Source organism: Narcine bancroftii, chromosome 2 (assembly GCF_036971445.1).
Source record: "Narcine bancroftii isolate sNarBan1 chromosome 2, sNarBan1.hap1, whole genome shotgun sequence".
NCBI lineage: Eukaryota > Metazoa > Chordata > Chondrichthyes > Torpediniformes > Narcinidae > Narcine > Narcine bancroftii.
In genome coordinates, this window is record NC_091470.1 from 109,119,055 (window position 1) to 109,137,055 (window position 18,001).

At 41.6% G+C, this 18,001-nt stretch overlaps 1 protein-coding gene across 2 annotated transcripts in view; it reads left to right on the top strand.

Moving 5' to 3' along the window:
• The first annotated feature begins 297 nt into the window (after window positions 1-297).
• Window positions 298-18,001, top strand: part of cds2 (CDP-diacylglycerol synthase (phosphatidate cytidylyltransferase) 2) — a 56,320-nt gene continuing 38,616 nt past the window's right edge. The window contains exons 1-3 of one of the 2 annotated variants that reach the window (XM_069917992.1): window positions 298-624; window positions 11,058-11,179; window positions 12,007-12,103. In XM_069917992.1, coding sequence (XP_069774093.1) covers window positions 568-624; window positions 11,058-11,179; window positions 12,007-12,103 — 276 coding nt within the window. In that variant the 5' untranslated portion in view covers window positions 298-567. Of the gene's footprint in view, window positions 625-1,893; window positions 2,022-11,057; window positions 11,180-12,006; window positions 12,104-18,001 lie in introns of those variants that run through there. The other variant, XM_069917993.1, reaches the window with a different exon arrangement.

An 18,001-nucleotide genomic window follows, 5' to 3' on the forward strand; every position in this document is an offset into this window, starting at 1 on the left:
TTCAATAGTAAATGAGCATCGAGTTTTACCCTTGTAGGTCTATTGATACATTTAAGTTGGGGTCACAAAAAAAGTTTTTGTTGTTATAACTAACTACAGGGATATTTTTATAAAAAGTAATACATTTCTGCTGAAACACTGCACATACATTTTATAGACAGTCATTTTGGTGTCACCCCCTCTGATGGTGTCACCCAGTATGACCATCACCCCTCCTCCCAGCATTGGAGGACCTTCGACCAGCGGCTGCTGGTGCTGGGAGGACCGTTGACTTCTGCTCTCCAGCGGCCCCTGCTGCTTGGAGGATAGCGGCTGGCGCTACCCAGCGGCTCCTGGAGTTGGGAGGACCGATGGCCGGTGCTCTCCGGCGCCCCCCATCGCCGGGAAGACTGGCCACCGAGCAGTCGGGTGGAGGTGAAGTGGCTGGGTGGTCACTGTGAAGCCGCAGCTTGAGCGCCGAGGCCCGGAGCTCGTCGGCCCGGTGACAGCGGCAAGCGGGGTCGGAGACGGGCTGCCCGCGGAGTCGGCAGAGGCGGCCAGGGACCGTGCGGGGAGAAGGGGAGCGAGATGACGGAGCTGAGGCGCAGGGCCCGCGATGACGCGCAGGATCCGTTGGCCGAGGGGGTGAGAGGAACTGCAGCCACTCGGCCCTTCTCTCCCCTCCCTTCACTTCCCCCTCTCTCTTCTCCCCCTCTTCCCCCTCCCCCCTTCTCCCCCGTATCCTCTTCCCCTCGTTCCCTCTCCCTCCCCCTCCCCCTTGTCCCCTCTCCCTCCCCCTCGTCCCCTCCCCCTCGTCCCCTCTCCCTCGTCCCCTCTCCCTCCCCCTCGTCCCCTCTCCCTCCCCCTCGTCCCCTCTCCCTCCCCCTCGTCCCCTCTCCCTCCCCCGTCCCCTCTCCCTCCCCCGTCCCCTTGTCTCCCCCGTCCCCTTGTCTCCCCCTGTCCCCCTGTCCCCTTGTCTCCCCCTGTCCCCTTGTCTCCCCCTGTCCCCTTGTCTCCCCCTGTCCCCTTGTCTCCCCCTGTCCCCTTGTCTCCCCCTTCTCCTCCTCCCCCTTCTCTCCCTCCCTCCCCCCTTCTCCCCCTTCTCCTCCTCCCCCTTCTCTCCCTCCCCCCTTCTCCCTCCCCCCTTCTCCCTCCCCCCTTCTCCCTCCCCCCTTCTCCCCCCCTCCCCCCTTCTCCCCCCCTCCCCCCTTCTCCCCCCCTCCCCCCTTCTCCCCCCCTCCCCCCTTCTCCCCCCCTCCCCCCTTCTCCCCCCCTCCCCCCTTCTCCCCCCCTCCCCCCTTCTCCCCCCCTCCCCCCTTCTCCCCCCCTCCCCCCTTCTCCCCCCCTCCCCCCTTCTCCCCCCCTCCCCCCTTCTCCCCCCCTCCCCCCTTCTCCCCCCCTCCCCCCTTCTCCCCCCCTCCCCCCTTCTCCCCCCCTCCCCCCTTCTCCCCCCCTCCCCCCTTCTCCCCCCCTCCCCCCTTCTCCCCCCCTCCCCCCTTCTCCCCCCCTCCCCCCTTCTCCCCCCCTCCCCCCTTCTCCCCCCCTCCCCCCTTCTCCCCCCCTCCCCCCTTCTCCCCCCCTCCCCCCTTCTCCCCCCCTCCCCCCTTCTCCCCCCCTCCCCCCTTCTCCCCCCCTCCCCCCTTCTCCCCCCCTCCCCCCTTCTCCCCCCCTCCCCCCTTCTCCCCCCCTCCCCCCCTTCTCCCCCCCTCCCCCCTTCTCCCCCCCTCCCCCCTTCTCCCCCCCTCCCCCCCTTCTCCCCCCCTCCCCCCTTCTCCCCCCCTCCCCCCTTCTCCCCCCCTCCCCCCTTCTCCCCCCCTCCCCCCTTCTCCCCCCCTCCCCCCTTCTCTCCCCCCTCCCCCCTTCTCCCCCCCTCCCCCCTTCTCCCCCCTGTTTTTTGCAAACTATATTGTTCAAGGTTAGATACTTCCTACACCAAACGTCCTTGTAGATTCAGTACAAGCATGGCACAGTTGGCATAGCAGTTAGTGCAGTGCCTTTGGACCGCCAGTGATTGGGACTGGGTTTCAAATCCTGTGCTGCCTGTAAGGAGTTTGTTGTTTTTCAGCACGTCTGCATGGGTTTTCGCTGTGGGATCCGGTTTCCTCCTTACGGTCGAAACATACCAGGGGTGTCGGTTAATTGGGTGTAAATTGGGCAGCGCGGGCTCGTGGGATAAATGGCCTGTTACCGTGCTGTATGTCTAAATTTAAAAAATATTAAACATCTAAGCATGATTTTTCACTTGACCGGATCCGAGGATCCATTTCCCTACTTGTCCAACTAAATTCTTGGGATAATAAATATTTAAGCCTGAATAGGTTCAGGGTTGCACGTCAGTGGAGTCCACTTAACTAGACTCATGGACATTCAACATCTCCTCACTTGTCAGGAAGGTGCACCTGAGAAGACTGAAGTGGGTAAGGCTAGTTCCCCGCGCCCCCCCCCCCCACTCACCCACCCCCCATCGACGTGATCTACCAGGATCATTTTCTCAAGAGGGTGCCCAAAATCATGGAGGACCCCTTCCACCCTGCACACACCATCTTTCAGCCGCTCCTGTTGGGGAAGAGATACAGGAGGACCAGGCTTCTTCCTACTGTCAAACTGACCATCCAATACTCACATAGTCATCATATTTATTTATTTGTATAGATGAATACTTGTCCTGCAGACTCAAAAGGCCAACATGGCCTGTTTCTGCTCCGTAAATGGTTATATATGGTTATATGTATTGTTTGTCTGTAAATGTGAACTGGAAATGAATTACTATTCCTTCTTCATCATTGGGGGTAAATCTTGCTACTCCCTTACAGTGGCTGTGGAGAAAGTTCACCAAAAAGCACCGAGGTCCAGAGAACGCTGTTTTGTTGAATTGGAGATTTGCTATCCACTTCATATTAAATGGACGGTGGTTTTTGTGGTCAGCCACCAACACGTTTCTGAATTCACACTTGCACTGGGTCTTTATATAAACAATTTCAGGACACAAATGGGACTGGAGGTGGGGGGAGGGTGGGAGAATGAACGTAGGAATGATTTTCAATGGCCAGCCCTTCTAGAAGAAGCTTCTCGTTCCCATTCATGCTTCATAGAAACCCAGCCTACGGGTCTTAGCAGAAGAGAGTATTCATTATTCCCTAAAAAGTAAAACATGTAAGTCTGCGGACACCATGGTTGGAGTAAGAACACAAAGCTGGAGAAACTCAGCAGGTCAAACAGTGTCCTTTACATAACAAAGGTTATGGCCTGTGCCTTTTCTCTTTCTTCCCTGCCTTGAGAAACCCTAGTGAACTATTTTCAGATTTTCTGATTATTTCAGCCTATTATAAATTGGTGGGTAACAGGAAGAAAATCCCCTGAAATTATGCTTTTCTCATTATTAATTTTTAAGGAGGTGTTGCTGCCAAGACTTTTATTTGTTCCTTCCTCAATTGCCCTTGAAAAAGTAGTGTTGGAGGAGTCACGTGATGGAGTAGTGGCCGGACGGTGAACTCCAGCCCTCTCCAGAAAAGTCGGGAAAAACAAGAGAAAATACAAAGGCACAGAAATACAAGTTAAAGAAAAGTGAGTATAAAGGTGGAAAGAAGATGGAGACAAAAGGAGAAAAATCAAAATCAACGGAAAGAAGAGAGGAAGAAAAGACAACGGAGGAAAAAGGTGAAGGCCTTACCTGTCCGAAGAGGCCCGCTGTGGAGAGAGGGCCCCACTACCTCAGGTCGGTAGAAAAAGAACTACAACAATGGCTCACAGAGCCGAGTAAAAGTGCGCAACTGCGCATGCGCGATGCGCATGAAAAAAAACACACCGACGGGAGGGGGGACCAGCTGGGGAGTCGATCTCCACAGCCGGCAACAACAGCTGCAGAACACCTGCAGCAAGAAGAGACCACAGAAGACAATGGAAACAAGAAAGAAGAGGAGGAAAGGGCACCAAAGAAACAACAGATGGCCAACCCAGAGGAAGAAGAAGAGGAAGAATACAGTGAAATAGATAAAGGGAAAGGCAAGGTAAAGGATATACTTGCTCTTGTTAGAGGATACATGGAGTCATTTAAAGAATGGCAAACACAGGAATTCAATGATTTAAGAAAAAGAATAAACAACACAGAAAAGAAAATAAATAAAATGGATATGACCTTAACAGAAATGGGGAAAAAAATGGACAAGATGGAAGAACGGGCAGTAGCAGCAGAAATGGAGGTAGAAGACTTAAAAAAGAAATTGGAGGAATCTAATAAAAAAACTAAAGAGACACAAGAATTACTAGCCCAAAAAATAGATATAATGGAAAATTATAACAGAAGAAATAACAAAGATAGTGGGCCTTAAGGAAGATGAAGAAGGCAAGAATATGAGGGAGTTTATAAAAGAATGGATCCCTAAGGCCCTAGGATGTCCAGAACTACAGCAAGAAATGGAAATAGAAAGGGCACATAGAGCATTGGCCCCTAAACCACAACCACAACAAAAACCAAGATCTATTGTAGTAAAATTCCTAAGATATACTACAAGAGAAAAGGTACTGGAGAAGACAATGGAAAAAGTAAGAGAGGGCAACAAACCACTGGAGTATAAAGGACAAAAAATCTTCATTTATCCAGATATAAGCTTTGAACTCCTAAAGAAGAGAAAGGAGTTCAATACAGCAAAAGCGATTCTATGGAAGAAAGGATATAAATTTACACTGAAGCATCCTGCGGTATTGAAAATATTTATTCCAGGACAACAAAACAGACTGTTCTCGGATCCAGAAGAAGCACGAAAATTTGCAGAACAATTACAAAAATAGACTGAGGGATGAAGACGGGTAATGAGAGCAAAAATGATCACGATTGATATGTATGTGGGTAAAGACAAAAATAGACTAAGGGATGAAGACGGGTAATGAGGGTAAAAATGACCACGATTGATATGTATGCGGGTAAAGAGGTATAAGAGTGAATAGAGACAATGGGCATACGTGAAAGTATCTGTAATTAGAGGAAAACATAGATAGTATAGACAAGAATTAATAAGGGAAGGTAATGGAATAGAGAGAATAAGGAGGGAATTAAAAGAGTGACCTTTGTGACATATAAAAAGTGAAATCTTTTCTGGGGGGGGCTGGGTGGGGGAAAAGAGCGGTCACTGCGAAATCAGTTGACGCTTGCGAGTGGATTCGCAAATCCAAATGGAGAGGGGAGATGTGGTTGTCCGACAAGGGATAAAGGACAACTCAGGAGGGGAAGGGGAGGTTGGGGATAAAGAAGATAGAAATAGGAGAATAAGGAAAATGTTGGATGTTGTAGGAATGTTGTCTGGTAAAGAATTGAAAATAAGAAAACAGAAATGGAAAGGAGGAAAGGTAATGATGGAAAAACGGAAAGAGAAGATAAACAAAATATAAAATGGCTACGCTGAACTATATGACTCTAAATATTAATGGAATACATAACCAAATTAAAAGGAAGAAACTACTAAATTTACTGAAAAAGGAAAAAATAGATATAGCATTTGTCCAAGAAACACACTTAACTGAATTGGAGCACAAGAAATTAAAGAGAGATTGGGTAGGACATGTAACAGCAGCATCGTATAATTCAAAAGCAAGAGGAGTGGCTATATTAATTAGCAAAAATGTGCCATTTAAAATAGAAGAGGAAATAATAGATCCAGCAGGGAGATATGTTATGATAAAATGTCAGATTTCTTCGGAGCTTTGGAATCTACTTAATATATATTCACCTAACGAAGAAGATCAAAAGTTTATGCAAGATATCTTTTTGAAGGTAGCTAATACGCAAGGGAACATACTAATAGGAGGGGATTTCAATCTGAATTTGGATCCAAATATGGATAAAACGGGGAAAAAAATTAACAGGAAGAACAAAGTAACAAAATTTATAATTAAATCAATGCAAGAAATGAAACTTGTGGACATATGGAGGAAACAAAACCCAAAAGAAAAGGAATACTCATACTACTCGACTAGACATAAAACATATTCAAGGATAGACCTATTCCTGTTATCAGCCCACATTCAAGGGAGAGTTAGGAAAACAGAATATAAACCTAGACTATTATCGGACCACTCACCCCTGTTATTGGCAATAGAGCTAGAGGACATCCCTCCAAGAATGTATAGATGGAGATTAAACCCCATGCTACTTAAAAGACAGGATTTTAGAGAATTTATTGAAAAACAATTAAAAATGTACTTTGAAGTAAATACGGAATCAGTGGAAGATAAGTTTATACTATGGGACGCAATGAAAGCATTCATTAGAGGACAAATAATAAGTTATGCAACCAAGATGAAGAAGGACTATAATCAGGAAACAGAGCAGTTGGAAAGGGAAATAATAAACATAGAAAAAAAATTAGCAATAAAGGAAGATACAACCAAAAGAAGAGAATTGGTGGATAAAAAAATAAAATATGAAACATTACAAACATATAAGGTGGAGAAGAATATAATGAAGACAAAACAGAAATATTATGAACTAGGTGAAAAAACACACAAAATCTTAGCATGGCAGCTTAAGACAGAGCAAAATAAGAAAATGGTATTGGCAACAAGGAAAAAAGACAAACAAATTACATATAATCCAAAAGAAATTAAGGAAAACTTCAGAGAATTCTATGAACAATTATACCGAACTGAAAACGAAGGGAAAGAAGGGAAAATAGATGAATTTTTGACTAAAATTGAACTACCAAAACTACAAATAGAGGAACAAAATAAATTAACAGAACCATTTGGAACAGTAGAAATACAAGAGATAATAAAAAATTTACCAAATAATAAGACACCAGGAGAGGATGGACTCCCAATAGAATTCTACAAAACATTTAAAGATCTAATAATACCGCCCCTCCTGGATGTAATCAACCAGATTGATGAGCCACAAAACTTACCAGATTCATGTAAAACAGCAATAATTACAGTGATACTAAAACAAGGGAAAGATCCACTCTCACCAGCGTCATATAGACCAATATCTCTGCTAAACACAGATTATAAGATAATAGCTAAACTATTAGCAAACAGATTAGCAGAACAGGTACCGAAAATGGTAAATTTAGACCAAACTGGATTTATCAAAAAAAGACGCACAACAGACAATATTTGTAAATTTATTAACTTAATTCATGCAGTAGAAGGAAATAAAGCACCGGCAGTAGCAGTTGCTTTAGACGCAGAGAAGGCCTTCGACAGAGTAGAATGGAATTACTTGTTCAAAGTATTGCAAAAATTCAGTTTACCGGAGAAGTATATTAATTGGATTAAAGCATTATATGAGGGACCGTTAGCGAAAGTGACAGTAAATGGACATGTATCAAAGCAATTTAACTTAAGCAGGTCAACGCGGCAGGGATGCCCACTATCACCATTATTGTTTGCGCTAGCTATAGAACCACTAGCAGAATCGATAAGAATAGATAATAATATAAAAGGAATAAAAATAAAAGACAGGGAATATAAAATCAGTCTATTTGCGGATGATGTGATAGTGTACTTAACAGAACCAGAACTATCAATAAAAGAACTATATAAGAAATTGAAGGAATATGGAGAAGTGTCGGGATACAAGATAAACGTAAATAAAAGTGAAGCAATGCCTATGAATAACGCGGATTTCTCCAAATTTAAGGAGGAATCCCCATTCAGATGGCAAATGCAGGCAAAAAGATACCTAGGTGTGCAAATAAACAAAAATCTAGGCCAATTATATAAACTCAATTACAATCCACTAATGAAAAAATTACAGGACGATTTAGAGCATTGGACAGAGCTACCACTAACACTGATAGGAAGGATAAACTGTATTAAAATGAACATTTTTCCAAGGATACTATACTTATTTCAGGCATTGCCAATACAACTGACAGAAAAATTCTTCAAAGAGTTAAAGAAAATAATAAGGAGATTTTTATGGAGAGGGGGGAAACCGAGGATAGCACTAGATAAATTAACAGAATGGTATAAACAAGGAGGCTTACAATTGCCAAACTTCAAAAATTATTATAGAGCTGCACAATTAAGGTACCTATCAGATTTTTATCAAACAAGGGAAAAACCAGACTGGACGAGACTAGAATTAGATAAAATAGGGGAAAAGATACCTGAACACATATTATATAAATGGGACGAAAAATTGGTACAACATAGAACTTCTCCAGTATTACACCATCTCCTCAATATATGGAAGAAGATTCATGTAGAAAGAAATAAAATAAATTATCAAATACCAAAACTAATATTGACGCAAAATAAGCTACTCCCTTTTACAATAGACAACCTTTCCTTTAGAAAATGGGAAAAAAAAGGGATTAAAAGAATAGAAAATTGTTTTTCAGGAAGTAGATTCTTATCCTTTGAACAAATGAGAGATAAGTACAATATAACTGGAGATACAGCGCTGGCATATTACCAACTGAGATCCTACTTGAAAGATAAATTAGGAAGCAATTTGAGTTTACCAGAGGGAAGTAACCTTGAATATGTGATTACAGATACAATGTTAATCAAAAGATTTATAACAAATATGTATATCAAACTGCAAGAAAAGGAGAATGAGGAAACAAATGGTAAAACTAAACAAAAATGGGAACAAGATTTAAATATAAAGATAAAAAAGGAAACATGGGAGAAATTATGTTCTGGAACGATGAGAAATACAATAAATACGAGGCTGCGTATGATACAATATAATTGGTTACACAGACTATACATTACACCGCAAAAGTTAAATAAATGGGACCCAACAGTATCTGATAGATGTTTTCGATGTAAAAAAGAAAGGGGAACAACAATTCACGCAATCTGGACATGTGAGAGAGTAGAAAAATTTTGGGATGATCTCAATCAGATATTAAATAAAATAACAGAAAACAATATACCAAAGAATCCAGAGATCTTTCTCCTAAGTAACATAAAAAATAAAGAATTTGGAATTGACTTGGAAGATGCACAAAAAAGATTTGTCAAGATAGCCCTAGCCGTAGCAAAAAAATGTATTATGTCAACCTGAAAATTGGAAGATAATTTGAAAATACAACAATGGTATATAGAAATGAATAAATGTATTCCATTAGAAAAAATAACATATAGTTTAAGAAATAATATTGAAATATTCGAACAAGTATGGGAGCCGTACATTAAATACAATAGCGAAAACCTACCGGGAACAAACATTACCTAAGTTGATGGCAGGAGAAGAAAAGAAAAGAATGGACTCAGTAGAATTTCTGGTGTATTTTTGTTGAATGACAACATTGTCTGACTGAATTAATGCAACCTAGAGTGTATACCTAAAATGGATGAGAGGGGGGGGGGTGGGGGGGTGGCTTGGGAGGAGGGAGGGGGGAGGGAGAAAAAGTCACTGTAAATGTGTGGAAAAGAAAAAGTGTATATCATGGCTATTGTGATTTATGGTGTGAAAAATAAAAAATTTAAAAAAAAAAAAAGTAGTGTTGAGCAAAGTTCCCTCTCATTTTTATCAGTCAGTGTGCACAAATATCTTGTGCCGTGGAAAACTTTTTTCCTGTGAATGTGCGCTCTGAACGCTTGTGCAAATGTAAACTTGAAATTGTTTCAAGATCATTTTGGCACAGCCTGTCTCTCATGGCTAATGAACCTGTTCTGGCCTGTTTTAATATAATGCAAGTATGATTGCACTCTACGAAGTAACGCATTTAGTTCAGTTTGTTGATCCATTAAATAAAACATCAGTGAGTATTTCTTATTTTTTAATGTGCTGCAATATTTAAATAAATTAATAACAGTTACACCCATCAATTCACAGATTATTATTATTATTATTATTAAAGTTGCTGGAAATGGTTAAATCAAAACTCATTCAATTACAAAGCTAGTTGACAAACTATCCGGGTGCTTAATGCACAGTTTATGCAGGGTTTAAAAAATACTTAACATAAAATTTCGCAGAATAACATACATATTTAAGTCACTCATATATTTGACTAGTTAAATACCAGTTAACAAACAGCTAAGAGGTTATTTTCAATAGTATAATTATTAATTACTACATTATTTTCGATAACTAACCTTTTGGGTGCGCATTGGTTTCCTTTGTGCGCTGGTTGCAAAACATGTGTGCGCGCGCGGTGGTGAGACCCCACCTCCGAATCACTGAAGGCTTTTTGATGAAGGTTCTCCACAAGATTTAGACCCAGTGACGATGAAGGAATGATAATACATTTCCAGTTCAGCATGGAGGGGCGGCTGCGGGCGCTCCATCGTGTTTGCTGGCCCTTGTCCTTCATTGCAGTAAATGGTGTATCGAATCGGAGGTCAATCCACAGGACCATAAGAGTGGCGGAGAGGACCATTGGAGTCTCCTTTCCCCAAACCCCCCCCCACGGCTACGTGATCTACTGGGATTGCTGCCTGAAGAGGGCATGTAAAATCATTGACCCCTTCTGCCCTGCACACAGTTCCTGTCGGGAGAGATCTGCCACTTGAGTTTAGGTATCAATGTTGTTATCAAAGGGCAGGTATCTTCATTTGTTGAGGAGTTGCTAATGAACAGTGTAAGTTATCAGTGAATGTGTCCATCTGACTTTATGATGCAAGGAATATAATGAATGAAACCATTATAAATGGTTATTGTAGGAGACTGTCCTGAAGAACTGGACTGATGTTCTGGGGCTGGGGTGATTGAACTCTTGCATCCACAACCGTCTTCCTTCATATGAGGTATGGCTCCTAGTAGTGAAGTGCTATTTCCTCGATGCCCACTGACTTTCTTATTGCCACATCAGGTCAAGTGTGTTAGGGGTATTGACTGTCATAGTGTTTGAACTCTTTTTCAGATGTTGGTTGACTGCTTTCTGCAATCCATCATTACTCTATTTAGTTAATTTTTTTTTCTCTTTGTATTGCACAGTGTAATTACATTTCTTTATTTGTTTATACGTATACATATATTCTTGAGTACAGTTCTTTGCACTACCAATAAGTGGCAATACTACTTTGCCCACAGGAAAAAGAATCTGAGGGTTATATGTGATATCGTGAATGTACTCTATGACAATAAATCTGAATTTTGATTGTCAACTGTTGTTTTACCTTAGGAAGTTGAAACTCCAACAATTGGAAGCGAGGTGAAAACTGAATTGGGGAGTTCAGATGTCCCTCCTTCTGTTGATAACACTCCAGAGGTGCTAAACAAGGCTCTGTCAGGACTGTCTTCAAGGTATAGTATGATTAGCAATGAGAACTGTTTGTTGTCAACCTTTTTGGGATCTTTTGTGACACAGTTTGCATAGTGGTTAGTGCAACGCCATCGATTTGGGACCGGACCGGGGTTTGAATCCTGCGTTGTCTGTAAGGAGTTTGTATGTTCTCCCCACGTCTGTGTGGGTTTTTCCTGGGGGCTCTGGTTTTTTCCCAAGGTTCAAAAACGTATGTGGTTAATGGGGTGTAAATTGAGCAGCACAGACTCGTGGGCCAAAATGGCCCGTTACTGTGGTGCATGTCTAAATTTTTAAAATTTAAATAAAAAAATGAATAAAGCTGGTTCCTTTTGACCATGAAGAGTTATGTGAGAAATTTGGACAGACACCTGAACTCTATTTTATTAATCTACATCTAACTTGCTTGTCGGAGAGATTATTAGGATCAAGTGTGAGTCCTACTACTGAAAGTCAACAGAAAAAGTAAAACCATGTTGCACCATGGATCTTCCATTTGGTAAATAAATAGAATAGCACCCTAAATCAAATCAAATCGATGGCACGGTTAGTGTAGCAGTTAGCGCAGTGCTATTACAGCGCCAGCGACCTGGGTTCGAATCTGGCACTGCCCGTAAGGAGTTCCTTCCACCCTTCAAAACATCCAGGTTGTAGGTTAATTGAGGTGAAATTGGGCAGTACAAATTTAAATGGCTGGAATCTGTTTTTACCATGCCGTAAATAAAATTTAAATGGGAAATCGAAAAGTTAAGCAAATCAATTGAATGGCTATAGCGTTATTTGGTTTTGATCCTTAATGTGAGAACTAAAGATGTTTTTCTTTTAACAGATGGAAGAATTGGTGGGTGCGAGGAATCTTGACGCTGGCCATGATCACATTCTTTTTTGTCATCATCTATCTGGGACCCATGGTTCTGATGATGATCGTAAGTTTTGAACATTCACCTTATTGATCATGCGCTGTGTACATTTGGTCTATGTATAGGTTTTTCTGGGATACAGAATGCTCAAAACTGATTTCCATTAATCCATGAGCCAACTTTAAGCTCTTGTGTTCCTGCAAGTGCTGGAAGTACCTTATATGTCAGCATATACAGCCACTGGATGTACAAGACAGCCCCAGAACTTTAAAATGTATGTGTACCCCAAGTCTGGCACTTTATGCTGCTGCTTATGAAGGAGTGAAAACTCGAGCCTTTCCAAGAAACCCTGTCTTTCAAAGTTGAAAGTACCAGTAACTGCGAGATTTATTGTGATTGGCCTCACGAGGCAGTGTAAACTGATGTACCCAGGGACCCTGGCTGATTGCTTACTGTTCGTCAGCTGTTGCAAGTGACGACTGATGGCTTAGTTTGGTCTGCTTTTATTTTATTTATGTACGTTAGACAGGTTTATAATACATTTTTATTGTTTTCATATTCTCTCTTTCTCTCTTTGGCTTGGCTTTGCGGACGAAGATTTATGGAGGGGTAATGTCCACGTCAGCTGCAGGCTCGTTTGTGGCTGACAAGTCCGATGCGGGACAGGCAGACACGGTTGCTTTCAGTAGAAAACTATTTAGTGGTCAGACCTTAGGAGTTACGCAAGTGTTTTATGCTGTTCTCTATCGCCATGGGGGACACTCTAAACCACAGGATATTAAGTTTTGAATTTTATACTTGATGCATAAGCCAACCCCTGGTTTTGGGGGTGACATTTTTAAGATTCAAATTCTGTTTTATATGCCAGCATAAATAGTAATTTTATTTCTAGATCTCTCCGACCTTTCCTTTTTTAAAATATTTTTATTGAGTTTAATATAATAATCCATATACAAGTTATTAATATAGCAAAGTAATGTGATAACATCTACATAATTAAAGTAAATACACAAGATGACAAATTTTAAATTTCATCCCTTATGTTAAATGTGATTGCTTTTTAAAATGATTATACATAAAAATAAGTAATATTATAACAAATCTCATTATACCGTAAAATAGTATCTAAAAAAAAATCACCTAGGATAATCATAATTAAACCCCTTAAATCCATTTATCAGAAAGAAAAAGAGGAAACCATTAAAACTAAAACACCCCCTCCCTCTATGCTGGTAGGTTACAAGAAAAATACAAAGATGGATCAAGTCACGATCTCCAGAAGATGGACGGACCAGCGCTAGAGCACCCAAATTACCTAAAACTGACAGTATTCTCTAAATAGGCCCCATACCTTTTTAAATGGACACTTTTTTTTAATCTTTAATAGTATACCTAATTTTCTCTTGCCACTGTGCATGAGTCGGTGAGAGTTCATCTTTCAATTTCATTAAAACTGCTCATCTAGCTATCAACGCGCTAAAAGCTAAAACTTTCTCTTGAGATGCCGATAAATATTTATCCGGTTCCCGCGAAAAACAAAGCAGCACAATTAAAGGGCATCTAATTTAGTCTTAAAAATCGTGGATAAAGACTGAAAAATGTTCTTCCAATATCCTCCTAATTTGGGAGATTCCCAAAACATATGAATCAGTGAGGCTTCAAAAATTTTCCACTTTTCACAAAATGAATGAACATCTGCATAGAAACGGGATAACTTGAGTTTAGACGTGTGTATTCTGTGTATCACCTTAAATTGTAAGGTGCCTTGCACAAAATGTAGATTCTTTGATCGAACTGAGTGGAATAACAATCCTCGTATGAAAAAGATATATTAAGATCACGCTCCCAATCATTCTTAATCTTAGCTATTGAAGCTAGTCTTAAGTCCAATAAATCAGTATAAATATGTGATATCAATTCACTGTGAACAAATTGTAGATCAAAATGTTTATCAAGAATGTATCTTTCCTAAAGGTGTTAGTTGATTATGGGGATTAAGCACTTGGAAGAATATTTGTCATTCAATGCCATAGAAAAATTGAACTCCCATTTATAAAATGTTCTATCACAACCTCAGAATACCCAAAAGCATATTTGCTTATGAAATGTTTGGAATTGTGCTAGCCAATTTGCACATTGCAAAGTTGCACAAATGGCAGATAGAAATAACTAATGAAGCCAAACAAAAAATTACAGATGCTGAAAATCTGAAATAAAAATGGAAAAGCAAGAAATGTTTAGCTGGTCAGGCTGCACCCGAGAAGAGAGGATTGGTTTTGGGTGGGTGACCTTGCGTTTAAAAATTAGATAAAAATGTTTAAACTGACAGGAAGGAAGGGATGGAGGGAACAAAGGGAACGTCTGCAATAGGAAGGAGACCACGGAGAAAACTGGTGATACAGACTGATATTGAACATGAGAAGGTTGTGAATTATAACAACTGAGGTGGTGTAAATAGGACAGAAGAAAGAAAAAAAAATTGACACTGTGAAATGGGAGTCTAGATTGAGTTGATGGTGAAGAAGGCAAATGCAATGTTGGCATTCATTTCTTGAGAAATAACATAAGAGCAGGAATGTGATGTTAAGGCTCTATAGGGCACTAGTGAGAAAAAAGGATGAGCTGGTGTCGGAGAGGGTTCAGAGAGTATGTATTAGAACGATACCCAGGAATGAAAGGGTTAGTTTAGGAGGAATGCTTGACAGCTCTTGGACTGTACTCGTTGGATTACAGAAGGATGAAAGGGGACCTTGTAGAGGCCTGGCCAGAGTAGATGTGGCAAGGATGGTGGGGGGGGGGGGGGGGGTGGTGGGTGGGGCTCGGACAAGAGGGCATAGTTTCAGAATAAAAGAGCATCAAATTAAAATAGAGATACAGAAAGATTTCTTTAGTCAGAGAGCCTGTGGAACCTGTTGCCACAGGCAGCTGTGGAAGTGAAGTCACTGGGTGTATTTAAGGCAGAGATTGACAGGGACAGTATTTGATTAGTCAGGACATCATTGGCTGGGGAATGGGGCTGAGTGATCAGAATGGTGGAGCAGTTGGGCCCACTTCTGCTCCTATATCTTGTGAATGCTCAGGTTGCCAGTTGGGCAGTATCAGGGGCTGAAGTGAGTTGAATCACAGTTGGTCAGGGACTGAAAGACAATGAACTGCAGATGGCGGAAATCTAAAGCAAAAGCAGGAAGTACTGGAGTTGCACAGCAGGCTAGGATGTATTTGCATGAGAATGAACAACCCAGGCCAACAAGTCCTCACATATCCTCACCTTGAGAGATCATCAATTCAAAATGCAAAATCCTACTCCTTCCCTCATCCCTTCCCAAAGGCAGGGCTTGCTGAGCACCCCTATCATTCTGAATTCTTGCTGTGGAACTAGCATGTGCAGACACAAACTGGTGTCATGCTGAGTTTCTCCAGCTTGTTGTTTTTACTGGTAAGCCTGGTTTACTGAAATTGTTGGACCCTGAGGGATAAAATATGCTCAGCAAATGATGTTGCTCCTTCAGTGAACTTTATTGGAGCAGTGTCAGAGGCCAAAGTCAGGGATGTCACATTGGGAGTGTGATGGCCAATTAAGGTGACAGAAGCTCAGCATCCCCTTTATGGGGTGAAGAGAGATGTTTTACAAAGTACTCATCCAACTCCATTTGGGTTCTCCAGTATGGAGAAAGGGCAGAACAGTAAACTGGCAGAAGTGCAAATGAATGGTGGGACGAGAAGTAATGTTTCCTCTCCAGTTAGTTGCACGAGAAGGTGCTGTGAGGAATGAAGGTGTTAGGAGGGATGGAAGAGAGAACCAGTGAGTCATGGAGAGAGCAGTCCCTGGGAACTCCAGATGAGGAGGGAAGGGGGAAGATGTGTCTGTTGGTGGTCTCTCATTTAAGATCGGAGAAATGATAAAGAATGATCTGTTGAATTTGGTCGAGAGTGAGAGCAAGAGAACCCTAACCTTGCACTGAATGGCAGGAGAGGAGATGAAAGCAGGAACACGTGAATTGGAACATTGTAGAACGCTTCCATTCAGTTCGCAGTTGTAACCCTGAGGTTTCAACTGCCTATCACATTATTTTCCAATCCCCCTTCTCCTGTTCTCTGCAGTGTTCTGAATCTCAACAGTTACAGCAATGTTTCTTTCTCCTGGGCCTCTCTCTCCTCCAGACAGACGAACTGCCTTTAGCAGGCTTTCAGCTTCCTCTCCTCTTTGACACCAACTAGGTCTTGACAATACCAGACTTCCCTTTGTTCTTTCCATCTTCTCCTTTCTCTGCTTGCTTAAAAACGCCTGTTTCTAAATTGACCCAGTTATGAATAAACATGATGGACCTGAAACATTAACTCTATTTCTCTCCATCCAAGGTGCTTGAACTGTATTTTTCCAATATTTTCTGTTTTAAAAATCTATTTTTAATTACTGGTTGGATGAGACATTGGTTGAATGTAGAGAGTTCTACAGTAGAAGTTCTAAAATCCGGACTGCTCAGGGATTGGGTCAGTCCATATTCTCGGGCAGTACTTTTAAAATTCACATTTAAGGAGGAATAAAGAAGAGAGGAACAGGTAAATAATGATGGTTTATTCATTAGTAAATACAGCATGCTTCATTTATCAAAACCAACAGTTTTTATTTTTAAAAGTCAACACTTGACAAAAATGTAAGCATACATTTTTTTCATTACAAAAAATTCCTTTTTTAAATATGAACATTGTAGAAGAAAAAATACAGTATATGAATGAATTTCTTTGTGTTATCATTACCTGTATTGAGTGTGGTGGCTGGTTGCCGCTCTGCATCTGTGGCGCTTACCCACGCACACAAAATTCCACTAAATTTAAAAAGTTTGAGAGTTTTTGAAAAGTAATCCCTTATTAACCACTGAGTACCTGCAGCATAGTACCGTAGGTGCTCTGTGGTTAGTAAGGAATTACTTAAGGTGGTATGTGAGAGGAAAAAATGGTTAATGCCATAACCTAATCGAGAATCTATCAATCTACCTTAAATATACCCAATGTCTCCACAACCACCTGTGGCAACACATTTCACAGATTCACCATCCTCTGGTGAAGAAATTCCTCCGCATCTCTGTTCTAAGCGGACATCCTTTAATCCTGAAGTTGTGCCCTCTTGTCCTAGACTCTCCTACCATGGGAAACAACCTTTCTACATCTACTCTGTCCATGCCTTTCAACAGGTGAAATGTTTCAATGAAATCGCCCCTCATTCTCCTGAATTCCAAAAGGCCAAAAAACATTCCTCGTATGACAACCTTTTCATTCCCCGGAATCACCCCCGAGCTAAAGGAATGCCTCCTCAAGTGGACCCCCTTCTATCCTGAAGGTGTGCCCTCTCCTGGAGCTTTATACTGTTTTCTTGATGCAGGTCCCCATCAATTATGACTGAGTCCACAGTGAACAGGTGCAGGAATGCAGACTGCTTTCGGTCCTCCTCACTGCCAGATAAGCAAAAAGGATTTTACTGCAGGATCACAGGGGGTGTGATTATGTAGAATTCTAAAGTTGAATTTGATGATTTGGTACAACCAGCATAATATATTAGGAAAGATCTGAATATGCACACAGAAATAGCCTGATCTGGCCAAATTTTACAAGTTAAAAAAAATCACCCAATTTAAAAGAAATGATTTAAAAGAAACAATGCACAATGATGTACTGGCTTTGGAGATGATGCAGAGAAGTTTCACCAGGATGGTGAAATGAGGGGGTTGGCCTATGAGGAGAGAATGAGCTGTCAGGGGCTGTATTCGCTGAAATTCAGAAAAGCATAGATAAGATAGAGGTAGGTACATTGTTTCCATTGATGGGGGAGACAAGAACTGGGGGACATAGCCTTGAGATCCAGGGTAGTAGATTTAGGATGGATATAAGGAGGAACTGCTTTTCCTAGAGGATGGTGAATTTGTGGAATCGCTGCCCAGTGGAGGCTGCCTCAGTAAATGTATTTAA